This window comes from Cervus canadensis, chromosome 24 (assembly GCF_019320065.1).
Source record: "Cervus canadensis isolate Bull #8, Minnesota chromosome 24, ASM1932006v1, whole genome shotgun sequence".
Lineage (NCBI taxonomy): Eukaryota > Metazoa > Chordata > Mammalia > Artiodactyla > Cervidae > Cervus > Cervus canadensis.
Window position 1 is genome coordinate 19,055,360 of NC_057409.1, and position 27,759 is coordinate 19,083,118.

The following is a 27,759-nucleotide window of genomic DNA, read 5'->3' on the forward strand; positions in this document are numbered from 1 at the left end:
TGATTGAGATAAAGTGTCAACACAGAGCAGTTACACTTATTCCTAATTGGATGATGTCTCGGACATACAGACTCAGCCTCCGTGCAGCCCATTAAACCATAATGAATAATCTCCCAGGCTTTAATGTTGGTCATAGATAACACTCACCCTAAGCTTCTAGAAACTTTAACTTCCTGTTACCAAGTTTCCTTATATAATCTCCTCCTGTTTAAGTTTCCTCCTGTAATAACATGGGAGCAGCCTCACTTGCTGGAATGGAAATACCTAATTCTAACCCATAGGTCTCCTTCAATTTTTATTGCACAGGAAGTGTATCACAGTTATGAGTTCCCCTTTCATTCATCTTTTAAAAGTCTGCTGAATTATTCCCAGAGTCTTTTATTATTCAGAAAGAAGGACATATTGTACACCCACTTTGCTCTCACTCTGGAGTTCCTCTAGAAAGTTTTCCTTGCCTTGGATTTCACAGCCTCTGTCTTCTCCTTCTCCTCAGCCTGTGCTTAATACAGAGATTCTTAACATTTATTACTCAACAGCTGCTGGTCAGGAGAAAATCGTCCATTCGTTGTTTTGTGCCATTTTCCCTCTTCTGCTTATTAATTGTGTCCTGCCTGCCAGCGTCACCTCAAATCTATCTTCTCAGAGATGCTATTTGTGATGAATCCCTTTTCCCAGCTTCATCCACCAGCACGCATGCCTGTTACTTCACTTCACTTCATGGCCATCCTTTTATGGATGCATTCAGCCTTCAGCAGACCAAAACTTTCTGAGAGCGAGAGAAATACCATTTGTCTTCTCAGCACCCAGCACCAAGCCATAAACCTCGGAGGTGTAGGGCCCTTAGTCCTCTCATCAACCTATACAATCTCCACTCCACAGCGACCATTCCCCAGTCCTACTGGACAGAGGCTTGTTTTAACACTTTCCACTCAGAGTTCAGCATCAGAAGATGGCTAAATCTCAAGTAAACAGTCCACAGTCATAGAGAGTGAGCGTATGCTAAGAGCATTTCCATCACAGAGACCATTTCGCTGTGAAGTGCACTTAAAGTAAAACTATCAAAGCTTCAAACTCAGGGCTCCTCGGGTGCATAGGATCCCCTCGTAGGTATTCACAAAGGTATTTGTTTGTGTGATTTACAAATTGAAGATATTTAAACTGCAGTTGTCTCTTTCCATTCAGACTCCCTGCATCTTCCCTCTTCTCATGTGGAAGGTCATCAGAGTGTTCCCAGACATGTGTGGGTCTGGCTCAAGAGAAAATGAATAGGTTTGTATTTCCTTGAGATGTGTTTATGTAGTTTGAGATCACGTCCATGGAGGAATGGAGGAATGTCTTCCTGAATGCTCCCATCATGGACAGAAGGTAACCCAGTCAGGCATTGCACCAAGAAGATTTCAGATGAGAGAGTTTTCCAACTGAATGTGTCCTACCACCCCCAATACCAGAAATATAAAATAGTAAACAAGGTTTATGTACCGGGAGCTAGTCTGTGAAGAATTCTTCTAGTCACCAAACATGTAAAATTACAAATGCAAGATTGGGTTCTCATTGGTGTCTAAACAACACAGAAGTTCTCCCCAGTGGAAAATTCAGTAACATAGCATTGAAAATTATAAATGAACTATGTCCTTGTCTTTGTTTTTCAGTATGAATCAAAAGAGAATTTATCCAAATGTTAGTTTGTAGAGCACAAACTTTAATAGTATTAAAATGAATGAATATACCTATAACCACTCATATATGAAAGAAATTATTTCGTGATTTCTCACTGGATTTGACAACAACCTCGAAAATGTGCAAGATGTTGTAAGTTTGTGAAGCTGCAAAAATTAAATCAACAGTATTGGGGCTGAATTATCTTTCTATTCTTGCTAGAGAAAATGATATTATAAAACTGCTTTTATATAAAGAGATAATCAGAGTATTGAGCCAGCACTGTAGGGGGAAATATTATGTAGGTGTACCGGGCTGTTTATTAATAGAAATATCATTTTTCAGAAAGTTCTTGTGTTTATGGTATATGTCAATCATTTTAAATTTGAGATTTGTTGTGATTTCCTTTCTCTTTCTAAATAGTCACATCTAATTTAAACTTTTTGATTTCATCATTCTTTTTCTAAAGGAACGTCTTCCAAAATTGTAAGTTTATCAGGCCCTAAAAACTTCCCCTACCACCAACATCCAGAAAGATGTATGAGCTCAGTACAATATAAGCAAGTGACTGGTTTATGTCTTGCTTCGTTCCAGTCTTGGTCCAGCCAGCAGATATGGAGAGTTTCCTCCTCCAAACATAGGCAGAGTTTCACATTGTAACACAAAATTAATTTTAAAAAATGTTCATCTTCAGAGTAGTCTCTGATACCATATCAGAGGACAGAGAAATGGTTATTATAGATGCTTTCCTTGGGTTTCTCTGCTTTGCCCTCTCCCACTGTGAAATAGGATAGTAGAGCTTTGTGATGCCCAGGGGCCAGGTAATGCACCTTTCTTTAAGGTGAATGGAAAATTGTCTAATCAATTCAATAACTGCCATCCCAGCTGCCTGTAATGAAAAGTCCCTGAATACTAATGGATTCTGAACCAGCTTTCCAAGGGCAAAGTTACTATTATTATATGAATATTCTCAAACTGCTCCAGATTGTAAACCAGGAAGCACCTACTCCTTATGCTTCCATTTGCTCTGTCTGCAAAAGGTCTCATGCCCGAATCCACCCTATTAACCAAAAGATTGAGAGTGTGGGTGGCATTTCACACCCTTCCTTATTCCAGATGTCCATCAAGTTATTCTTAACAAGCAAATACTGTATCCAAGAAATGTACTACAACGATACTGTGAGCCCAGGAATTAGGATTAAAACAATAGTGAGCTTTACACTTCATCAATGTAGAACTATTTTAATTTTTAAGGCCTTTCCCAAAATCTTTCCCTTATGGTTCTTTTCCAATCCTAAAAAGAGAAACAATGGACTCTCAGAAAGCATGACTCCAAACAACTTAACTGAAATCAGAAACCCCTGTATGCTTTCAGATACCTACTTAAGTCCAAATATTTGACTAACTATTCAGGAAATTAATATTCTCATCCAGTTTTTTATGGTCCTACTGTTTTTCTTCCTTTATTTTTTCTAAATTGGAGTATAGTTGCTTTACCACACCACCATTTGTGTGAATTTCTTGCAGTATAGCAAGGTGAATCCGCCACTCACATACATATGGCCCCTCTTTCTTGGATTTCCTTCCCCTTTAGGTCTCCACAAATCACCAAGTAGGGTTCCCTGTGCTATTCAGTAGGTCCTTATTAGTTATCTGTTTCATATATAGTAGTACCCATGGTAGTTTATTTTAATTAATGTGATGTGATTGTGGTTGGTGTTCAGTTGCTAAGTCAGGTCCAACTCTTTGTGAACTCATGAACTGCAGTACGCCAGGCTTCTCTATCTTTCACTGTCTCCTGGAGTTTGTTCAGACTCACTTCTATTGAGTTGGTGATGCCACCCAACCATCTCATCCTCTGTAGTCCCCTTCTCCTCTTTCCTTCAATCTTTCCCAGCATCAGGATCTTTTTCAAAGAGTTGGCTTTTCACATCAGGTGGACAAAGTATTGAAGCTTCAGCTTCAGCATCAGTCCTTCCAATGAATATTCAGGTTGATTACCTTTAGGATTGACAGCTTTGATCTCCTTACAGTCCAAGGGAGTCTCAAGAGTCTCCTCCAACACCACAGTTCAAAAGCATCAATTCTTCAGTGCTCAGCCTTCTTTATGGTCCAGCTTTCACTTCCATACATGACCACTGTAAATACCATAGCTTTGACTATACAGATCTTTGCCAGCAAAGTGATGTGTCTGCTTTTTCAATACACTGTCCAGGTAGTTTTTCTTCCAAGGAGCAAGTGTCTTTTAATTTCATGGCTGCAGTCACCGTCCACAGTGATTTTAAAGCCCAAGAAAATGAAATCTGTCACTGTTTCCACTTTCTCCCCATCTATTTGCCATGAAGTGATGGGACCAGATGCCATGATCTTAGTTTTTGAATGCTGACTTTTAAGCCAGCTTTTTCACTTTACTCTTTCACCTTCATTAAGATGCTCTTTATTTGCTCTTCACTATCTGCCATTAGAATGATATCATCTACAAATCTGAGGTTGTTGATATTTCTTCCTGCAGTCTTGATTCCAGCTTGTGCTACATCCAGCCCTGCATTTCGTATGATGTACTCTTTCTAGAAGTTAAATAAGCAGGGTGGAAATATACAGGTTTGACATACTCCTTTCCTAGTTTGGAACCAGTCTGTTGTTCCAAGTCCGCTTGTGATGGTTTTAAATTATAACAGTTCTTTGACTGTTGCTCTGAATTACTATTTAATCTTATAGCTATTGTTTTTACACTCTTATTTATCCTGACACTTATTTAAGATAGCTAGAAAAGTGTCAGACTTTACAACAAGATTAAATACATTAAAAATTAACTAAAATAATGAGACACAGAACTCCATTGATAGTACATGATATGAAAAGTGGGTGGAGAAAGGGAGCAGGAAATAAGAGAAAAGAGAGAACCAGCAAGAAATATTTGCTGCGATTATAAAGAGTTGGCAAGTATTGCAAGCTTTTTTTCTATTTCATGAGATTTAACAACGCTCTAAAAACCTGAAGATTTTGTTGAGACTGTGACACTGGTTCTGTACAAAGGGATTTTGTTTTGTTTGCTGGGCCATGAAAGGCAGAGGGCATTGGGTGGAATCAGTGGGAATCATGATATTAGAGACCCACGGGATATTAGAGACCCATGCAGAAGCTCAAAGGTAAGATGGCTGTTTCTATGCCAGATCAACTATACGAAAATATTTGGCTCTTGAAATCATTTGTGCCCAACTAATTCCTGCTTTCTTCACGAAGGACTGTCAGCTTTTTCACTTACTTGACAGTGTTTGGCCTTTCCCAGGTCTGCTTTGTGAACCTGGATGTGAACAAGGATGCATACAGCACGGAGCAGCTGCAGCAGGTAACTCGGGGGACTGAACTCTCGGGGAGCTCCCTTCCAGGGCTGGCTGTACTGACAAGAGACCTAGCGTGACTCTGCCTCAGTGATGCTCGCTGTGTAGGAGACTCATTAATTAGATGATTCCATCACAGCCCATCTCCCTGACCTCTTCCTGACATTTTTCTACACAGTTTGCTCTCCTAACATTTGAGAATTGCTTTCCCAAGTAGACTAGGCTGTTTTCTAAGCAGTCTCTTTCTCCTGCACCCCTGGTGCCTAGGAGTGACTTTTCTACTGCCCCCCTCTACGCACTCAAGCACTCTTCCTGTGATGACTTTTCCAAAGTTTTTCCAAAACCTGCTTGGTACCAGCTAGCCCTTCCCTCTGGTTTGCTCCTTCTTGCTGCTCTCATCAAATGTTTTATATCTAACCTCAGTTTCTCGGCCCCACACTCATCTGGGACTCACATTTTTTGCATTCTGTGGGAGCTAAATATTCCAAACTTATCCAAGGTTGTGATATTTCTGATGTAAAAATCCTTGACAACATGCAAAAACTTGAAGACTCACTCAATCCTTTGGGACCAGAGACTGTAGGTAAAATGGGAAGGGTTTGTTAGTGTGATGTGATTTATCATTTCATGCCCAAAGCTGAAGATGGTTTGATTTTACTGTTTGGTACAACACTCTTTAATGTACAATAGTACACCATTTGCATCTTGATTGCCATAGGACAGTGGATCTGAAATTACTCAGTTACTCCTGTAACTTTTTTTTCTTGACAGTGCTGCACCTGAAGATTCTCAAATTTAATTGTCCATACAGATTATTTATTACAAATTTCCACTGAGCCCTAAATATCCCTCATCTGTGTAGTACTATAGAGATCTTCAAAAGAAATTATACAAATAATTTCATTTCATGGAATTGTGGTGCTAAGTCTATTAGAGAGAGCAGGAAGGAACAAAGCAAGCTGTCACCTTAAGAACTGTGTATTTCCATCAAACTTTATGATACAGAAAATATGCATTATAACTTAACAGCATTTTTCCCACTTTTATTGCTCCAATTAATGTGATCTTCATGGAAACAAAAATGTTTCAGCAGTGATCTTTGGGACAGCTATTGCCATATTTAAATATGCAAATAGATGACAGATATTAATTTTTAAATATGTGTGAAATGAAAATTTGGTAATATTATGAAAATCACATTTTCAGAGTGTATAAAATAAATATGTAGATGTGCATTTCTAATTAATCTGTTGTAAATGAATCTCTTAGTATTCTCTGTGTTCTCAGGTTTTGGTTGTTTTTTGGATCAAAGAAATGTTCTTTTGTTTTATATGAAAAAAAAAGTGTATATGTCTAGCACAATAAAAGACTAAAGCAAAAAAAAGAAGACTGTATTTAACAAGTTTATGACTGATTCGAGACAGTCTTTGGCTATGCCTAAGGGAATACATAAGCTGATTTAGCTACATAAAGTTGTTCATCTCATCTTTCTGGATTTCAGCATATTTATGTGTGAAAATAAAGTGCTACCTAATCCATTTAGGGGTATTGCAGTGATTGAATGCAATCAATTAAGGACATGCAGTCCTTCATATGGTGCCTCATATATACAAGAAAATCAATGCCAGTAATTATTTTATTATTAATATTATCACTGGGGGCTTCCCAGGTGGCACTAGTGGCAAAGAACCTGCTTGCCAATGCAGGAGACATAGGAGACTCAGGTTTGATCTCTGAGTTGGGAAGATTCCCCTGGAGGACGGCATGAGAACCTACTCCAGTATTCTTGCCTGGAGAATCCCGTGGACAGAAGAGCCTGGCAGACTACAGTCCACAGGGTTGCACAGAGTCAGACATGACTGAAGCGGCTTACCATGCAATTTTATTATTATTTTATTTTATTATTATTATGCAAATTTATTATTACTATTAGCTTCATTAGAACACATGATTATTAGTCAACGAGTCTCTTATTCAAGGACTTAAAAGGGAGGAAGATTCCCAAACTACCATGGATGCCTGTGGTGTCACAATAAAATCATTAAGTGTTTACTTTGGGAAACTTCAAACTAAAAATTGTTAAATCTTTATGTTTAGGAAATTTTCTATTCCAATCTAAACCTTTATGCTTCACTTTTGTACAATCTCTTCTTATAATAATCTTAGTAGATTCAGTCATCTATATTATGAATAGTTATATGAGTATATTAGTTTTGCAAGTAAAATAATTTTGAGGTAGTATTTTGGAAGTGAAAATAAATTATCTCAACTAATAAAGATTCTTGTCCTACAGAAGTTGGTCAGTGTTTCACCAGATCTTCCAAAACTTATAAGCTCCATGAATGTCCAACAGCCAAAAGAAAATGAAATTGTCCTCCTAAGTGGGTTAACATCTGGAAACCTACAGGCAGATTTTGAAGTTTCACAGGTAAGAAATATTAGCTCTTGATAAACAATTCACTAGTAAGTTATCTGTGGTCAGCTCTTGGCACAAATCAGTATGAGGCCCAAATGAATGCAATATGTAGACTCCCATAGCATATGCATTTAAACATCTTTGTATCCTATAATAGACTTTACTTGTACTTCTTTTAAATATCACCCCTTAAAGTTTGACAGTTTCCCTTACATTGATTTCTAACATATATTATGTTCTCAAGTTTATGGTACTAAGTTGCACTTAAACTAGAGCAGACACACCAGGCATTGGTTGGTTAGCTTGGTTTTCTACTAATCTACTGAGTAATCAAAACCAGCATTGTCTTCTGTTTCAGGAAAAATAGCAAAATTCTAATTCATACCATGTGATGCCAGAATGGCATAATTTCTTCTTTCTGGATGCTATTTATTTTTTAGGTGATATCAAACCAGCCAAGCTAATGAATACAGGATGGCAGTCCCAAAGATGAAAATGGAGTTTCCTAGACCCAAAATGAAGTTCCCAGAAGAAAAGAATGTTACTTAAAATAGAGTTTAAAATACTGTTATCATTCAATCTATTAAACTAATGTTCATTATTATTAAATAAATAATTATAATGCTGAAGAAAACTTTAACATTTTAAATTGTTTAATTGATTTACATAAAATTTCTAAAGACACTGTCTAAAGACACTTATGTTCTCACATAAGACACGTGAATAGTGATTGATAGCTACAGACTAAAATAATGAGCATTTGTTTTCCTCTATAAATTGTTCTTCCTTGTGTTTTAGTTTTGCTGGAAAGTTTTTAAATCTTCTTTTATTCTTTAATCCTTCAAAATATCAAAAAAAGTTTAGTGGGCCACCCACTATTTCGTTCCATACTTCAGATGCTCACTGAAAATCTACACACAGCCCATTACAGTTTTCTCCTCAAGACTAGAACAAGATTATTCCCAGTCAATCTAATAACACATTTCTTTAATGAGAAAATTAATTGTTTGAAAAGAGAATACAGAAGTGGACCTAAGTGCTATCTATTTATATTAGGCAAAGCCATAATAACCGAACATAATTTTCAAACCTGAGTTTTAAGAGTGGTTTCTGCACCAGGCCTATTAGTTATGATTCCTAATTAAACTCTCCATGAGGAGAGTTGGAAAAAACACAGGAACTGGAATCCAGGAAACCTAGACTGCAGTGGTGGTTCTTCCGCTTTATATTTCTGTGACTTGGATGAATGGAGAGACAGAGATTGACACATATACACTATTGATGCTATGTATAAAATACATATATACACATACACACTACTGACGTATATACACATACACACTATTGATGGATATACATGTGTGTATATATATATATACACTGATGCTATGTATAATATACATATATACACACACACTATTGATGTATATACATGTGTGTATATGTATATATACACTGATGCTATGTATAATATACATATATACACACACACTATTGATGTATATACATGTGTGTATATGTATATATACACTGATGCTATGTATAATATACATATATACACATACACACTATTGATGTATATACACATGTGTATGTATATACACATATACATATATGTATATACACATGTACACTATTGATGTATATACATGTGTGTATATGTATATATACACTATTGATGTATATACATATGTGTATATGTATATACATATATACACTATTGATGTATACACACATGTGTATATGTGTATACACATTATTGATTTATATACATATGTGTATATACACATATACACTATTGATGTATATACATATGTGTATATGTACATATACACTATTGATGCTATGTATAAAATACATATATACACATATACACTCAATGTATATACACATGTGTATGTATAGACACACATACATATGTGTATATGTACATACACACTATTGATGCTATGTATAAAATACACATACATGCTATTTATGTACATGTGTTTTAAATAATCTCTTTTAATAAGGGGAACATGTAGACATGAAATATTCCCAAGCATTTTGAATTCCATCTTGAGATAAGTTTATTTAGCTTCCCTTTGCCCACTGTTGTTTCTATTAAAATAATTTTCTCTTAAAAATTGCTATAAATCAACATATTGTTCCTCTTACAAAGATGAAAACCCCAATGCACAAGACATATCTGTGACTTACTAGTATTCTGTGCAAGGGCAACTGAGACTTTTTACTGTTATTCTAATGAATGACACTATGAATGGTGAAACTATGTAGTGGAGAATGGGGAGGGGGTCTGTAACCTTGGAACTGAAAAGAATTAACAGGTCTCCATGGGACACTCTCCAGTGATCTGTCTCCCTCAGTGCTGTCCCCATAAACCTGTCCTTTAAAGAGAATTTGATCACTTTCAGTGGATTTTTTTACATCTCATTTTGGCTGCTTCTTCAAATGAACACTACAAATTATAAAATATAACCATAGATGATAGAACACTTTCCATCTGTGTGAAATACTAGCAGAGAGGTTACACTGAATATCACCAAGGCAGAAAAAATATTGGTCTGAGAACCTGGGACTCATTTAATCAAAAGGAGCACCCAAGACAGCCTTAACTTTCCCCTCAGCTTTATTAAATTTTAGACAGCCTTATTCCTAACTCCAGGCCCTAAACTTCCCTTTTCTTAGAATATTGATTTTAGAGAACATATTTTTATAAATTGCTTCTCTGCCCCATTGAGATATAAATCATTTTAAAAGCCTTTTGACACTTGTACAACCCAAGAATGTCTTTCTCAAGGACTTGGACCCATGTCTTGGAAATGTCATCAAAGAAGTTAGTGTCCCTATGTCTTTGGAAGGATGGGAGCCTAACTTCTGTAGGCACTTTGCTGCAATTTGCAAAACTACCTCCAGCCAAGAAGATACAAGAACTTTCCTTTTCCTAAGCAAACACAGATGGACTTTAGTCCTCCTGTACCAGCTCTTCAAAGCCCTGTTGCCTTTTTTTTTTTAATTTCAGTGGAGTTGTGATCCAACTCAGTTCTGGCCTCCTTCTCTTAATTTAAAAGCTTTGAATGAGGTGTTCTATGCCTGCTAAACTTTGCCCAGTGCAATTTTCACCTAGACAAGAGAGAACAAAAATATGTAATACAACTAGTCAACTTTTCTCCTAGGTACCCTGTGTTCCAAAGCACCATTTGAATTTTTTCAAGCAGTTCATCAATATACGCCCTGAAGATATTCCAAGTATTTTAAAGGTCCCCATTCCTTCTAATAGGAGAGACTAATAGAAGAAAGGCCGGAGGCAATGGTTCTATATTTTCTCTTGTGTGTGTTTGTGCTGTTGTGTTGGACTCTTTGCGACCCCACAGACTGTAGCCCACCAAGCTTCTCTGTCCATGGAATTCTCCAGACAAGAACACTGGGGTGGGTTGCCATTTCTTTCTCCGGGGGATCTTCCTGACCCAGGGATCAAACTCGCGTCTCTTACATCTCATGCATTGGCAGGTGGATCCTTTACCACTAGAGTCCCTCAAGACGCTCCCCCCTTTTTTTTTAACAAATGCCTTTTTCTCTCTCTGCTCGCAGTGTCCTTGGATGTCAGATGTCTGCTTGGTCCAGTGTGCAAGAGGGAACAGGCCAAACAGTACCAACTGCATCATCTTTGAAATCAACAAATTTTTGATTGGTCTGGAACTAGTACAGGAGCGGCAGCTCCACCTTGAAACAAACGTCTTGAAAGTGGAGGATGACACGAACTGTTCCTTGTCCTCAATTGAAGAAGACTTTCTTACTGCATCCGAGCACTTGGAGGAGGAAAGTGAAGTGGAAGAGTATAGGAACGGTGAGAACTTTCCTGTAAAATGAATGTGCACCCTGAAATTAGTCACCCTATAAAAATGTCTGGGTTACATTTCGGAAAAGTTTCAGGCCACATCAGTTCGGCTGACGCATCACAATCTTCATGTAAGAAGTTTCAGGAGGGAGAGAGAATAAGAAAACACTAGTGAGGATGCTGACAGAGGCACTTTAACAGATTTAATGGTTAGATGGCCCCATTCTCCGTAAAGATGCCTTAGGGATGCTGAAGGAAATCTCTGTTTTAAAACAAAATCTTCCTGCCTGCCAAGAGATGGAGACTATCACTTGGAGGAAAGTTAATTTCCCTAAGATTTCCATTAAAGCCATCTGTTAGCTGAGGCTGAGTGAGACTGGCCTGAATCCAAGCACTGCCTCTTTGAGGCTATGAAACCTGGGGCCAGTGATCTAAGTCTTTCTGAGTTCCAGTTTCCTTATCCATAATTTGGGAGTATGACAGTGCCCCCAGAACTATTATATGTATTATATTTAGCCATTTAAAATATATATTTGTTACATTTCTGGGCTTTCCAGGTGGCTCAGTGGTAAAGAATCTCCCTACCTGTGCAGGGGTCACAGGAGACATGTGTGAGATCTCTGGGTTGGAAAGATCCAACCCTGGAGGAGGAAATGGCAACCCAGTCCAGTATTCTTGCCTGGGAAATCCTATGGATAGAGGAGCCTGACAGGCTGCAATCCACGGTGTCGCAAAAGAGTCAGACACGACTGAGCTGGCATGATTATTTTTGCCAGGGCAGGAGGAAGTAACCCAGGAAAGTACTTAGCATGTGTTTACTGATTAATAGAGCTCAGTGAACAATAAGTTACTCTTCCCCAAAGAGGAAGGGATACTCCAGATTCTGTTCTCACTGTCCTTGGGGCACATCCTATGCCAGCTTCAGAGAAACTCTCTCAACAAGGCCCACGATATCCTGTATATCCTGCCTTCTCCCTCTGTACCCACTGGGCAGCTACAGGACACAGTTGTCTCGGTTACTTTCTTGCCAGAGCACGGTGACCAGCCCTCAGCTCCCAAATGCCCTCTTCCACTCTAACACTGGCATACGTACTCCACGCTGAAAGCCATTCTGTTGAGGGCAGTTCACAATGAAACTCAAAAGCCTTTTCAGATTCACTTTTCTTGAAGAAACATTCAAAATACTATTTTCAGAAACAGAAAAAAAGATAACTGATCCTTTAAGGCATTTTTGGAAATAAACATTATTTTAGACTCATGTGAACCTGCTATCTGAAAAGTAATGGTGCATGTAACTTCTCGAATGATGGCTTTTTATGTTGTTGTTTTTTTGTCTCTGTTCCATTTATAACTGCTCTGATCTTTATGATTTCTTTCCTTCTACTAAGTTTGGGTTTTGTTTGTTCTTCTTTCTCTAAAAAATAGTACAAATGAACTTATTTATAAGACAGAAATAGAGTCACAGATGTAGAAAACAGATTGATGATTACCAGGTGGAAATGGTGGAGTGTGGGGGGGCGGGCTGGGGAGATTGGGAGTAACCTTTACACGCTGTGCTGTGTTGTACATAGTCACTCAGTCATGTCTGACTCTTTGCGACCCCGTGAGCTGTAGCCAGCCAGGCTCCTCTGTCCTTGGGATTCTCCAGGGAAGAATACTGGAGGAGGTTTCCATGCCCTCCTTCAGAGGATCTTCCCAACCCAGGGATAGAACCTAGGTCTCCCGCATTGCAGGTGGGTTCTTTACTATCTGAGTCACCACGGAGGCCCAAGGATGCTGGAGTGGGTGGCCTCTCCCTTCTCCAGGGGAGCGTCCCAACTCAGGAATTGAACCAGGCTCTCCTGCATTGCAGGCAGATTCTTTACCAGCTGAGCCACCCAGGAAGCCCCATATACACACTACTGTATATTAAATAGATAACAAGACCCTACTGTATAGCAATGGTAACTGTATTCAATACTTTGTAATGGCCTAAATGGGAAAAAAATCTAAAAAAGACTGGTTATCTATATAATTGATTCACTTTTCTGTATACCTAAAACTAACACAACAATGTAAATCAATTGTACTCCAATAAAACAAGTACTCAGAATTGCAAAAAATGGAATAAAAGTAGATGATCAAAAGTGAAAAAATAAATAAGTAGTATTTTTACTTAAATAAAATAAATAAGTAGTATCATTTTCTCTTCACCAGGTTATGAAAATATAAATGTCTCAACCAGTATCTTGGAAAATAAAAAGCCAAAGGAAGCCACTAAAGAGGAGTGGAATTACAGCAAGGAAAAGTTACTTAATCCATTGGAAGACAAGTATGTTAGCAAATATCATACACCACTGGTTAAAACAGAAGGATCTCTGGGAAAAGTGGCAGAATATACAAGTCTGCAGAGTCTAGATCCTTCAGCCAAGATATCAAAGTGGAAAGGTGAAGCCGTGGAGAATGAGAGGTCAACAACAAATGATTATTACTCAGAAAAGTATAAAAGTCAAGAGGAAAAATCACAGGCACTATGTATTCCAGGCAATGCTTATTTCTCAAGGATGATTAAGAGGGATGGACCTTCTGCATGTGGGACTTTCTCTGAGCATGACAGCAATTTAGACCCAGGAGACCGTGAAGACCGCACAAGCTCTCTTCTTCCCTTACAAGATGGAGAAGCCACAACAGGCAAGTATGCCACGAATTTGGCGGAATCTGTGCTGCAAGATGCATTTATTCGACTGTCCAAGTCTCAGCCTGCCCTCCCCCAGGAATCTGCAGTCAGTGTTTCTGTAGGAAGTGCTCTGCTCCCCAGTAGCTCTTCCACAAATGATATCGTGGTACCTCAGTCTTGGAACGAGCTCCCCAAAATCATCATTGTCCAGAGTCCAGAAGGCAGTGATGCTGGCCCTGAGACAGGCATTTCCTCGTGGCCCGAGACAGAAGTCTCCAGTGAAACTTCAGGCGTCCCCTCTGGAGAGAACTCCAGCAGACACCCCCAGAGTGCTCTAGAAGTAGCGTTAGCTTGTGCAGCCACTGTTATTGGAACCATTTCCAGTCCACAAGCCACAGAAAGATTCAAAATGGAGCAAGAACCCCTGGTTTCACACCATCCACTGGGAGGCGATGAGCCAGTGCAAACTCAGGCCTCTCAAGTACTCAAGGATCCCTCCATCAGTGAATACTCGTTTCCATCTGCTTTATGCGGCATGACTCAGGTGGCCAGTGCCGTTGCTGTCTGTGGCCTTGGGGAAACAGGAGAGGCGAAGTGCCCGGTGGCTTCCGGTGGCTTCCTGTCTGCAGTTGAGGCCCCTGCAGCCATCCCCCAACTTTGTGGTTTAGTGACAGAGAAGACCATGGAGCTGGGGAATGAAGCCATTGCAGAGACCTTGCTCAAGGAGGTTGCCTTGGTCTTAACGAGACCTAATGCCTACAGCAGCATCGGAGATCTCATGGAGTCAGTGAACAGGAGGATTGTAGATGTTGTTTCAAAGCCTCAGACCTTGTGCTCAGAAAATGCCCTTGGGAATGAGCTGGCACAGACCCTGTCCAATGTTATCCTGAAGCATTCCATTGATGAAATTCACCAGAAAAATAAAATAACAAACCCCAATGATGACAGGGACTCTTCTGAAACCCTGGACTCCTTGATGGAAAGTGTAAATCGGCTGCTCTTCAATGTGACACGCTTCACGTTCAAGAAGATGAGCCACCTTGTACAGCTTGGGGGATGTTCCCCTGTCCTTTCTAAGGAGACCATCAGATGGAGGGAAACCGAACCAGACTTCCAGCCAACTGATCAAGCCATTTGTCCAGCATGGACAAAAGCTGCTGAATACTCCAGTTGCCATCCACTTAGCAACCTGCATATCAGCAGTCCTGTTATCAATGGTCTCATAGATGCTGGACATCTGAAGCAAGATAGCAAGGGTCCAGAGCAGTCAGGTCTTTCCCAGATCCCCACACTGCAATCTGAATTATCCTGCAGTACCAGCATGTCTGCTAAAACACCCCCCAAGGAGATATATTTGAAAGGATCAGTGGTGGAGGATACGAAAAACCCTCCTCCACCACCCAGTGACAATGAGAATGAATGCAGAGGGCCTCCAGAGGAAGAAATGGCACCAACAGTTGGCGAGTACAGCTCCAGTTCCCAGGACACTGAGGACAGCATCACTGCAGATGCTCAAGAAAAGTACAATGGTGCCTTGCCTCTGAACAATGAAGTTCAAGTTCGCCCGTCTTTGTTGGGGGATGATTTGCTGCTTCCTGCTCAATCCACGCTACCAGAAAAAGACCCAGACATATACTGCATTGCAGACTTCGCAGAAGAATTAGCAGAGACGATCGTCTCCATGGCAACGGAAATCGCAGCGATTTGCCTTGACAACTCCAATGGAAAACAACCCTGGTTCTGTGCATGGAAAAGAGGGAATGAGTTTCTGGTTACCCCCAACATCTCCTGCCGATCCTTGAAGAGGAAGAAAGAGAGCCAGGCCAGCGGGGCCACTGTGAGGAAACACAAGCCCCCGCGACTCAGCGAGATCAAGAGGAAAACCGATGAGCACCCAGAGCTGAAAGAGAAGCTGATGAACAGAGTGGTGGACGAGTCCATGAACCTCGAGGACATCCCAGACTCTGTCAGTATTTTTGCAAACGAAGTGGCAGCCAAGATCATGAACCTCACAGAGTTCTCCTTGGTGGACGGTGTGTGGCAAGCCCAGGGCTACCCCCGGAGTCGGTTACTGGGTGGGGACAGGTGGAACCGCCTGAAGGCCTCCAGCTGCGAGAGCATTCCAGAGGAGGACTCTAACACCCGGGCCTATGTGAACAGCCTGGGTTTAATGAGTACCCTGAGTCAGCCAGTTAGCCGGGCCAGCTCCGTCTCCAAGCAGTCAAGCTGCGAGAGCATCACGGATGAGTTTTCCAGGTTCATGGTGAACCAGATGGAAAATGAAGGAAGAGGCTTCGAGTTACTGCTAGATTACTACGCAGGCAAGAACGCCAGTAGCATCCTGAATTCAGCTGTGCAACAGGCCTGCCGGAAAAATGACCACCTGAGTGTGAAGCCAGGCTGTCCCTCGAAACAATCCAGCACCGAGAGCATCACCGAGGAGTTCTACAGGTACATGCTGAGGGACATCGAACGGGAGGGCAAAGACGGCGCCTCCTCCAGGCGAGGCAGCCAGGACTGGACCACTGGCTTGCTCTCACCTTCTCTGCGAGCCCCCTTGTACTACAGACAGTCGTCCGTGCCCGACGGCAGATCCCCTGGCGCCGGGCTCACGGTGAACGTGCCCATCAAAGCCAACTCCTTAGACGGCTTTTCTCATCACAGCCAGCAAGACTTCCTCAGCGTCCAGCCAGTCGGCGGTGCTTCCTCCTCGGGTCTCTGCAAATCTGACTCTTGCCTGTATCGCAGAGGTGGGGCTGACCACGTCACAAACATGTTAATTCACGAGACGTGGGCAAACTCAATCGAGGCCCTCATGCGGAAGAACAAAATTATAGTGGACGATGCCGGCGCGGCTGATGCTGAACCTGCTTCAGGGGGCCCGTCCTTGCAAGTGGAAAAGTGTGCGGGCAGGTTAGCTTCGGGCAGGGTGCAAAGTGGGCCAGCGCTGCTTGTGCAGGGGTCCGTTGATTATCCGAGGAAAAACTCAATCACAGAAAGCAACCCTCCCCCATGGTCGTCCCCAAGCAAAGATGCTCCTCTTACAAGTCACAGCAGTTTAGATTTTAAAAAGGAAACTCCCTCATGCCACGATGCGGTCCCTCTAAGCCACACCCGGCGATCACTTTGCTCAAGGGACGTGCCTTTAATTCAGATCGAAACAGATCAGAGAGAAGAATGTGTGGGAGAAGCTGAACACGTTGTTTCTGAATGCAGCCCCCTGGAGGAAAAAGAAGAGTGTTTGAAAGAAGAAAAGGTCCCAGATGCAGGGAAGGGTGAAGACGCTGCCCTGAGTGCCTGCCAGAACCCCAGGTGAGTGAGTGATGTCTTAGACGAACTAGGGTGCATGGGACTGCAGTTACTGCACCCTAATCAGTATTTAATATAAATCTTAGAAACTTACTGGTGCAGGAACTGAATGCCTGATAGTCATTGGCTTCCCTGGTTAATATACCCTTTCCCAGGTGGTGCTAGTGGTAAAGAACCCTCCTGCCAATGCAGGAGACATAAGAAATATGGGTTCAGTCCCTGGGTTGGGACGATCCCCTGGAGGAGGCATGGCAACCCACTCCAGTATTCATGCCTGGAGAATCCTATGGACAGAGGAGCCTGGTGAGCTACAGTCCATGGGAGTGGCAAAGAGTCAGACATGAAGTGACTTAGCATGCATATAATAGAAAGGCGGAAGTAAATTTTTTTTAATTTCTAAAAAATTAGATTTCTGTGTATAATGAAATGAGATATCATTCTCCCCATTAAAATTAATCTCCCATAGTAAGCTACCTTTTGAAATTAATTCATGGCAACTTCCAAGCAAAAAAGAAAGCACATCAACTTGTTCACTTGAAAAAAGCTAAATTTAAATAAGTTATAATATTGGAATCTGACATTAAATATTTTGGTGTAATTTTCCCCCAGGTTCCCTCGAGTTTTTCTTTCTTACTCTAAAGATCTTTGCAAGGACACCATGTCCCACAGTGCTGACTCTTTAGATTCATAGTATGATACAGGCTTCCATGATGGCGCCTGCCACCATGTGGTAAAAAATACCTGCCAATTCATGAGACATGGTTTGATCCCTGGGTGGGGAAGATTCCCTGGAGAAGGAAATGGCAGCTCACTCCAATTTTTGTGCCTGGAAAATTCCGTGGACAGAGGAGCCTGGTAGGCTACTGACCATGGGGTTGCAAGAGAATCAGACATGACTTAGTGACTAAACTTCAACATAATCACAGTAGCATACATGCAAAAAAACACTGGAGTGTTGTTATTTCAATAGTTCTTTTTCCAGAAAATCATAATGCAGGTGACAGTGCATTTTGAATTTGAGACAAGGTAATTATTTCTCTCAGGCAGCTTAAAGAAATATCAGTTCCTTTTACAACTCCCATTTTCTGTAGCAAATTCATAGGATTCTTGAATATGAGACCATTGTAGCATTTAAAAATTTGATCTATACTTAAAGTTTTTTTTTAAGCTACAGAATAAACAAAGACAAAAATTAATCTACTGGCTTTGGGAAACTTGAGAAATAGCTTGCATTATCTTTTCAGAGATATACATCTATCATTCAGAGAGCTTATGATTTTTAAATGTTTAGCTGCAACTAACCAGTTGAACATAGACTCCCTCAAATTTTGTCAGCTCCAGAAAATCCCTAGGACATTCACACCCCCACCAAGAATGAGAAATCCCCCAAATGGATCCATCTTCAGGTACTAAAGCTCACCATCATTATAAAGCATCTTTACAAGTTATGGGCAGTGGTGCTCCAGTTGCACTGTCTTAGCTACTTAGTGCTAAGAATTTAGCTTTCCAGTTGGATTAAATCCTAGAAGAATGCAGGGGGACAAAAGCATGAAAATGTACAAGCAAAAGAGCATGAACTTAAACCAAATGAAGTACAGGCCAAGTTGACTAAGAAGGCAAGTTCTTACATATCTATAACTCTCCAGACAATACTTGTCAAAATCTTACAGAAGTACCATACCTTACCATAGTGTTCACCACCTCCAGGAAATATGATGCATGACAAGTTATTAATTGTGATTAAAGACTTGTTTTGGATTCCAGATGTTTGACTTATGCTCTCCTTGAAAACACCAGCTGAGATTCTTAGTAAAAGATCACCTAGCTAGGGAGCATTCTTGAACCAGTAGTTCAACAAAGTTCATCGTTGTAGGCTCAAATCTAATAGTGGTGGTCACTGAAATTAGATACCATGCATTCTACAATTTTGAATTAAATGTCACAAATGCTACTCAAAATAGGTACAACCTAGGAACATTCCAAAAAGTTGGAAAATAGGCATGAATAAAGCCTCCAACTGAATTAGTTTGTGTTCCCAATAAATGACCCAAACACATATTATCTCATGATGTGGATTTCTGATTCAATTTTCCAACAGTGAAAGAGAAAAAAAAATGTGGTAGAATCATCAGCCTTAGAAATTTGAGAGCTAAATCTTTTCTCAAAGCATCCAGACTAAGCATTTAATATATTTTTCTTTGTGGTGCAATATAAAGAATTATAGGAACTTCCCTTGTGGTCCAGGGGTTAGACTACAGGCTAAGTGCTTTCAATGCAGGGGGCATGATAGCCCACCAGGCGAATCTGTCCCTAGGATTTTCCAGCAAAAATGCTGGAATGGGTTGCCATTTCCTTCTCCAGTGGATCTTCCCAACTCAGGGATCAAACCATGTCTCCTTCACTGGCAGACAAGTTCTTCAGCACTCAGGCACCAGGAGAGACCTTACTCACCTGCTGTTATTCAGTCAGTCGTGTCAGACTCTTTGCAACCCCATGGACTGTAGCACTTCAGGTTTCCCTGTCCTTCCCCGGCTCCTGGAGCTTGCACAAACTCATGTCCATTGAGTTGATGATGCAGTCAAACCATCTCATTCTCTGTCATCCTCTTCTCCTTCTGCCTTCAATCTTTCCCAGCATCAGGGGACTTTTCTAATGAGTTGGCTCTTCGCATCAGGTGGCCAAAGTATTGGAGCTCCAGCTGTAGCATCAGTCCTTCCAATGAATATTCAGGACTGATTTTAGAATAAACTGATTTGATTTTCTTGCAGTCCAAGGGACTCTCAAGAGTCTTCTCCAACACTGCAGTTCAAAAGCATCAATTCTTTGGCACTCAGCTTTCTTTATGTTCCAACTCTCACATCCACACACAACTACTGGAAAAACCATAGCTTTTCTACAGACCTTTCTTGGCAGTGTGTCTGCTTTTTAATCCACTGTCTAGGTTTGTCATAGCTTTTCTTCCAAGAAGCAAGCGTCTTTTAATTTCATGGCTGCAGTCACCAATCTGCAGTGATTTTGGAGCCCAAGTAAATAAAGCCTGTCACTGTTTCCATTGTTTCCCCATCTTTTTCCCAGGAACTGAGGGGACTGGATGCCATAATCTTCGTTACTTGAATGTTGAGTTTTAAACCAGCTTTTTCACTCTCCTCTTTCACCTTCATCAAAAGGCTCTTTAGTTCTTCTTCACTTTCTGCCATAAGGGTGGTATCATCTGCATATCTGAGATTATTGATATTTCTCCCAGCAATCTTAATTCCAGCTTGTGCTCCATCCAGCCTCGCATTTCTCATGATGTTCTCTGCATATAAGTTAAATAGGCAGGGTGACAATATATAGCCTTGAAGTACTTCTTTCCCAATTTGGAACCAGTCTGTTGTTCCATGTCCGGTTCTAACTGTTGCTTCTTGACTTGCATACAGGTTTCTCAGGAGGCAGGCAAGGTGGTCTGGTATTCCCATCTCTAAGAACTTGCCACAGTTTGTTGTGATCCACACAGTCAAAGACTTTGGCATAGTCGATGAAGCAGAAGTAGATGTTTTTCTAGAATTCTCTGCTTTTTCTATGATCCAACGGATGTTGGCAATTTGATCTCTGGTTTCTCTGCCTTTTCTAAATCCAGCTTGAACATCTAGAAGTTCACTGTTCACATACTGTTGAAGCCCACCTTGGAGAATTTTGAGCATTACTTTGCTAGCATGTGAGATAAGTGCAATTATGCGATAGTTTGAACATTCTTTGGCATTGCCTTTCTTTGGGATTGGAATGAAAACTGACCTTTTCCAGTTCTGTGGCCTGGATTTTTCAAATTTTCTGGCATATTGAGTGCAAAACTTTCACAGCATCATCTTTTAGGATTTGAAAGAGCTCAGCTGGAATTCCATCACCTCCACTAGCTTTGTTCGTAGTGATGCTTCGTAAGGCCCCCTTGCCTTCTCACTCCAGGATGTCTGGCTCTAGGTGAGTGATCACACCATCCTGGTTATCTGGGTCATGAAGATCTTTTTTGTATAGTTCTTCTGTGTATTCTTGCCACCTCTTCTTAATATTTTTTGCTTCTGTTAGGTCCATACCATTTCTGTCCTTTATTGTGCCCATCTTTGCATGAAATGTTCCCTTGGTATCTCTGATTTTCTTGTAGCGATCTCTAGTGTTTCCCATTCTACTGTTTTCCTCTATTTATTTGCACTGATCACTAAGAAATTCTTTCTCATCTCTCTTTGCTATTCTTTGAACTCTGCATTCAGATGGGTATATCTTTCGTTTTCTCCTTTGCCTTTCACTTCTCTTCTTTTCTCAGCTACTTGTAAGGCCTCCTCAGACAACCGTTTTCCCTTTTTGCATTTCTTTTCCTTGGGGATGGTTTTGATCATTGCCTCCTGTACAATGTTACGAACCTCTGTCCATCATTCTTCAGGCACTCTGTCTCACCTATAGGGGGTAATAATAGTAAAAACTACATCATCAGAAGATTCTTAAGGTTTACATGAAGAAATGTAGACAGGCTCTTAACTCAGCATGTAGTCTATTACAAACACTCAATAAATGCTTACTCTATAGTTGTTGTTTGGGGTTAAGGTATGTGGTTGCCTTTATTCCAGAAGATCTTTTTCCAAGAGAAACCTGTTATGAACAGTGTGAGAATTTTATTAAAACTAGAGAATTCTCAGGATTTACAAGAGGGAAATTAGTCACACTTAGATCACATTTTCTAAGTTCAGGGTTGTTATCAGGGGATTTGATGTGTCAAAATGCCTAAATATGGAGCTCAATTCCCTATGAAAGATTTCCTACCCACTTATACACAAGAGGGAGGGAGATGACACTGGCACATTAGATCGTTTGGACGTGGGTGTCATGTCCTGAAGATACTTTTAGGCTCTTCTCTGAGGGACATTTTCATAATTCTTACTAAAAGCTTCATAAAAGCTCAACACAATGAAATAATAATCTCATTCTTACTTTTTTGTTATGTAAAACCAGAATTCATCATGACCATCAGGCCCAAATAGAAATACTGTAGCTCAGACAGTAAAGAATCTGCCTGCAGTGCAGGAGACCCACGTTCTTTCCCTGGATTGGGAAGATCCTCTGGAGAAGGGAATGGCAATCCACTCCAGCATTCTTGCCTGGAGAATTCCGTGGACAGAGGAGCCTGGTGGGCCACAGTCCATGGGGTCTCAAAGAGTCGGACACGACTGAGCGACTAACACTACTATTACTACTACTATTGTATTTCAGGCCATCACATTTGCCCAGGTACCAAATTATACCAATTTTAAAGAGCTTAAGAGATTTAGGATAGCCCAGTTCTTGATTTCTGGGGAAACATTATCCTATTGGTGAACAGCAATGTGTTCTTAACTCAACCACCTTCTCTGAGATTATTGAAAAGCAGTTATCTAACTTTTTGATCATTGGAGACCAAGGTATAAACACCAGACTGAAAATTTTGATCACTCACATGTTGCACTCACCTTATATAATTTTTTAGAAATATATTTTATATTGTGTATTCATTTATGTTTGCTTCAAGAAAAAAAATTTTCACCCGACAAATATTTGCATGCTCATCTGTGATAACACATTGCCACTGGAGCTGCAAACACAAGAGAACAGAGAGATTTAGTGCCTGCATCCGTGGCTCCTGGGCTTCCATGGTGACTCAAGCAGTAAATCATCTGCCTAAAGGGAGGAGACCTGGGTTCGATCCCTGGGTCGGGAAGATCCCCTGGAGAAGGAAATGGCTACCCACTCCAGTATTCTTGTCTGGGAAATCCCATGGACAGAGTAGCCTGGCCGGCTACCTTGCACACCAGTGGGAGAAATAGACAGTGTGCATGAAAAACCCTTTTGAAAAAGATTACTATAGAGTGTGATGAGAGGAAAATAAGAAGAGTAATGTAATAGAAAATAACTAGTTGGAGGGAGTGGCTTCTTAAGATAGAATGTTGGCATTTGAGACAAAATGTGAAAAAAGAGAGAAATGATGCCAATAACATGAAGAACTGAGTTGAACTGAATCTTTCACATCATTGTGTAATAGATAGACAAAAATTCTCCCAGGATAAATCACCTAGGAATCCTAGATTGAGTATAATAAACATCCTTTTTAATCTAGGGCTGAACTTAATAATCATAACCATATGAAAATCTCAGAGGCAGAAAGTGGGAGGATCTGAAACAAAAGTGACAATCTCTGCTTCTTGTTAGAGTGTTTTGACCATTAAAAAATTAAAGTACTTATCAGCATGCCTGAGTTTCAGTTATCCTCTTGAAAATTATTTACTCTTTGTGGTGTTCTTTGTTTCTTTGTGTGTATCCAAGTTCCAATCAGTATTATTTTCCTTCTGCCTAAGGACTTCCACTGCATTTCTTACTGTGCAGATCTCTTAGTGACATTTTGTTAAATAAAAATTGCTATTTATTGATAGCCTTATTTTTTCATTTTTTTTAAATAGGCTTAATTTTTTAAGAGCAGTTATAGGTTCACACTAGAGTTAAGTGGATACAACAGAGTTTTCCATGTCCTCTGCCCTCACATAAGCATAGCCTCCCCCACTATCACCATCATATACCAGTGGTTCACTTGTTACAGCTAATAAACTGACATAATACATCATTTTCACCCAAACTCCATCATTTACATTAGGGTTATTGTTACTGTCTACCTATGGTAAGTGATTCGTGCCTTCCATTTATAGTAATGACTCAAATTTTCTTTCTAAAATAAACATATTTTGGTTATATAAACTAACTTTAAAATTTTTATTATTATTATAAAAGGTAATACAAATATGGCAAAAATTATGACAGTGGTTTGCTAGCAAATGAAGTTGGAGGAACTCTGAACTAGGTGGTCTCTGTGGTCCCTGCCAACTCAGAAATTCTACAGTTCAATTTGATGTCAGATCAGGTATGGTCCTTTAAAGCACTGTGTGTGAACTGTAAGATCAGAAGTAGGAAAAAAAGCCAACACATACATCTGCAAAACATACATGTGCACTATTCATAAATAAATAAGCAAAGCTATAAATTTCTCTCAAAAGAAAATGAAAACTACTATTTTAGATATAACCATTATTCATTCTGAATTCCTGGTTATGTAACATGGGATATGAAGTTTACTGTAAATAGAGTGTGAAATTGAGATGAAATAAAATATTCTGACAGCTTCATTTTTTAACCTGAATGTTTAATGTCAATCACTGAGATTTAACTTCTGCTTTAGTAAGAAATGTCCTGGAACAAATTTTGCTAATAATATAAGGTTCTAACTCAGTAAGGAATTGGCCTAGGAAATTGTTTTTTAACCAAATGAACAATTGGCTTAGATCTCTCTCCTTTGTGCTCAACGCTTGGCTCATTTTCACTTTGGGGAACATGTATATTGTTTCCATTTGTCATCAATGAACTTCTCTTTCATTTGAATTTAGTTAAATTCAGTAAATGTTTCTTTGGCTGCATCTATTCCTAACCCCCTTCTCCTTGCTCAATTTAGAACATCTCAACATTTTTGAAAGAAAGATCAAGTTTATATGGATCTCTTTGCACCAAATGTTAGCACTAGATTGCACTAGAAGCAGCCACACCCCAACACCGCACTTGTCCAGATGCTGTGAGAAGGAATCTGAGATCTTGTGTGAAATTATCAAGGTGACACGTTCACATTTCAGAGGCGGTATTTAATCACACCCCCAAAATTAAGCATTTGAAATTCTGTGAAGTGCAATGAAGTGAAAGTCGCTCAGTCATGTCTGACTCTTTGCGACCCCATGGACTATAGAGTCTATGAAATTCTCCAGCCCAGAATACTTGAATGGGTAGCCTTTCCCTTCTCCAGGGGATCTTTCCAACCCGGGGATCGAACTCAGGTCTCCCGCATTGCAGGCGGATTCTTTACCAGCTGAGCCACAAAGGAAGCCCAAGAATACTGGAGTGGGTAGCCTATCCCTTCTCCAGAGGATCTTCCAGACCCAGGAATGAAACCGGGGTCTCCTGCATTGCAGGCGGATTCTTTACCAGCTGAGATTTTTTTTTTAAAGTACAATTGGAATTTATCCTTCGTGATGTATCCTTTGGAAAAGGATAACAGTACTCATTCTAAGATTGAGGAAAATTATGTAGACTTTTAGGGCTTGTACCCACTACCAATCAAGAAAGGGAATGCAGATGGTCATACGCTCATGGTTAACTGACAGTTGCTCTGTTGCGCATGTCTTCCCATAATTCGGTCTGTTGTAATCAGTATAGAATATTTATGAACCCTTAATGGGCTTCTAGCTGCCTGAGTTTACTTGGGGAAACCCCTGTAGTTAGTTTGTATCGACTGTGTGCTCTCCTGGGCATGTCTAGGTTGAGAGATGCAACCTACTGCAACCTTTTCCAGTAGGCAACCCTTGCTACTCATGCCTAACTTCCTACCTAACAAAAATTTTGAATGAAATTGATCAAACATCTTAAATTGTATTTCCCAGGAACAGACGGTGAGGAGAGCAGCAGACAGATAATTTTGGGAGTGCTCTCCAGAGAAAAGTCTACATTCATGTGTAAGAAGCAGGGAAAGACAAGATGAGACAGAGGGAGATGGTTCCCCCCCAAAATGTGTTTACAACTGAGACCACAGCACAGCCTACAGGAAACCCTGAAGCTGGGATGGTCTGTCGGGTTTAGTGCAAATGGAGCCAATGAATAGGTTTTTGTAGCTCTGCATCATCACTTCCTTGGCGTACTCACTGGGAAAAGGTATAACCCTGGCAGGACAATTCCAGACCTGAGGACAGTCCTCAGTGGAAGCCCTCAATACTCTCTACAGGCAGTGCACTACGGCCAAGGAAAGCATTCCAGTGTCCACTCACTGAGTTGCCTTATTCTTCATTGTCAACTGAGAAATACACTCTTGCTTTTTGTTTGTAGTCATTCAAGCCCTTCCCTTCCATGCTATTAGTTTTTGATGAGCCTATGGAGAAAAGTTTGCATGAATCTCTTCCAATTGCTGTACATTTGGCTCTCTGAGAAAAGAGCCCTGGCACCTGGATTGAAGGTTGATCAATTATGAACCTTCAAGTTAGAGACTTCTAGAGAGATACAGAGCTTCATTTTCCTAGAGCTGGTTGTTTACCTTCCAGGATGGTGACACCAACTCCTCTCCTCAGAGAAGATTTTAATTTATTTATAATCTAGAGCAAAGTTCTCTCTCTTTCATCCATCTCTCTCTCTCCCCTCTCTCCTTGAAGAAAAGGAGGCAGATGTGTCCTAGCGTCTTAATTTTGAGCCTCCTCTCCTGTGGTGCCAACCTCACTACATCTGCAGTGTGTGTTAGGAATTGGGGCAGACTGAGGAAACGGATGCAAAGAAACGGTCTGATCCCTAATGTAGAGCACCTGTGTATATGTGCGTGTGTATAACTGCCAGGCCAACAAATGGAAAGTCAAGCGTGTCGAGAACCCTCTTTCACCACGTGTTAGCAGCAGGTGTTTTTTAGTCAGTACTTTGTGCCCGACTCTTTTGCCTAGAGTGTGTGTGATAGACCCTGCCACATCTCCATACTGTAGTTATCCAGATCTTTCCACTTGGGACTTAACAGGTAAGGCTCCCTAAATTGAGAGTATGCATCTAATTATGAGCTAGGCAGTTTTAACAGTAACATATTCATTTATGGCTTCCCTGGTGGCTCAGAAAGTAAAGAACGTGCAGTGCCAGAGACCCATGTTCAGTTCCTAGGTCGGGAAGACCCACTGGAGGAGGGTATGACAACCCGCCCTAGTATTCTTTCTGGGAAATCCCATGGACAGAGGAGCCTGGCAGGCTACAGTCCCTGGGGTTGCAATAGAGTTGGACACTACTAAGCAACTTGACACACACATTCATTTACAGAATATTTAGTATGTCCACAGCTCTACCCCAAACATATACAAACTCTTAATAATATATGGTGTATACACTAGGGACAGTGAGGTTCCCCGGAAAAGTTCAGTCTTATGCCTACACTCTTAGTAATGTCTTACCATCTACAGTGAAACCCTTGATGCCAGAGATGTACCGGAGGCTGAAGTCTCAAAAGAAGGCAGAGCCCTGGATGAGTTCTCCAGCCCTCCCGGCAGCAGTGGGGAGAGCATGGACAGCTGGTCCCAGCTTGTCAACGAGGAGGACAACCCAGACGACACGAGCAGCTTCCTGCAGCTCAGTGAGAGATCCATGAGGTACCTGCTCTTTAATTGACTTCCCAGGGAAATGAGTCTCAGCGCAGATTCCAGAAATGCATTTGAAATCATTCTCTTCAAAGGATCCCTAATAGAGCAAAAAGGAAAGCTCCTGCTAGGACCAAGTGCCTGCCTGTCATGATTTGTGCTGAGAGCTCTTAATATCCAGTTACAATTTCAATTAGCTCGACCAAGGTTGAGAGTCATCCGTGTGCCCTTCTCTGCAGGCTCCAGCGTGTGCATTCAATGATGTGACAACTGTGAGGCTTGTTTTTTGTTTTAATGAGTTGCTATTATAGCTGGCGTGTTTGGTACTTTCTTTTTGGTTCATTTGTATTTCAGAT

General features: G+C 40.7%; 1 protein-coding gene across 9 annotated transcripts in view; it reads left to right on the forward strand.

The window, feature by feature from the left end:
- Window positions 1-27,759, forward strand: part of LOC122426679 (SPHK1 interactor, AKAP domain containing) — a 193,133-nt gene that overhangs the window by 141,184 nt on the left and 24,190 nt on the right. For 8 of the 9 annotated variants that reach the window (XM_043445774.1, XM_043445775.1, XM_043445777.1 and 5 more), the window contains 5 exons: window positions 4,946-5,005; window positions 7,291-7,425; window positions 11,005-11,260; window positions 13,448-17,219; window positions 27,230-27,415. In XM_043445774.1, coding sequence (XP_043301709.1) covers window positions 4,946-5,005; window positions 7,291-7,425; window positions 11,005-11,260; window positions 13,448-17,219; window positions 27,230-27,415 — 4,409 coding nt within the window. The remainder of the gene's footprint in view (window positions 1-4,945; window positions 5,006-7,290; window positions 7,426-11,004; window positions 11,261-13,447; window positions 17,220-27,229; window positions 27,416-27,759) is intronic. The other variant, XM_043445776.1, reaches the window with a different exon arrangement.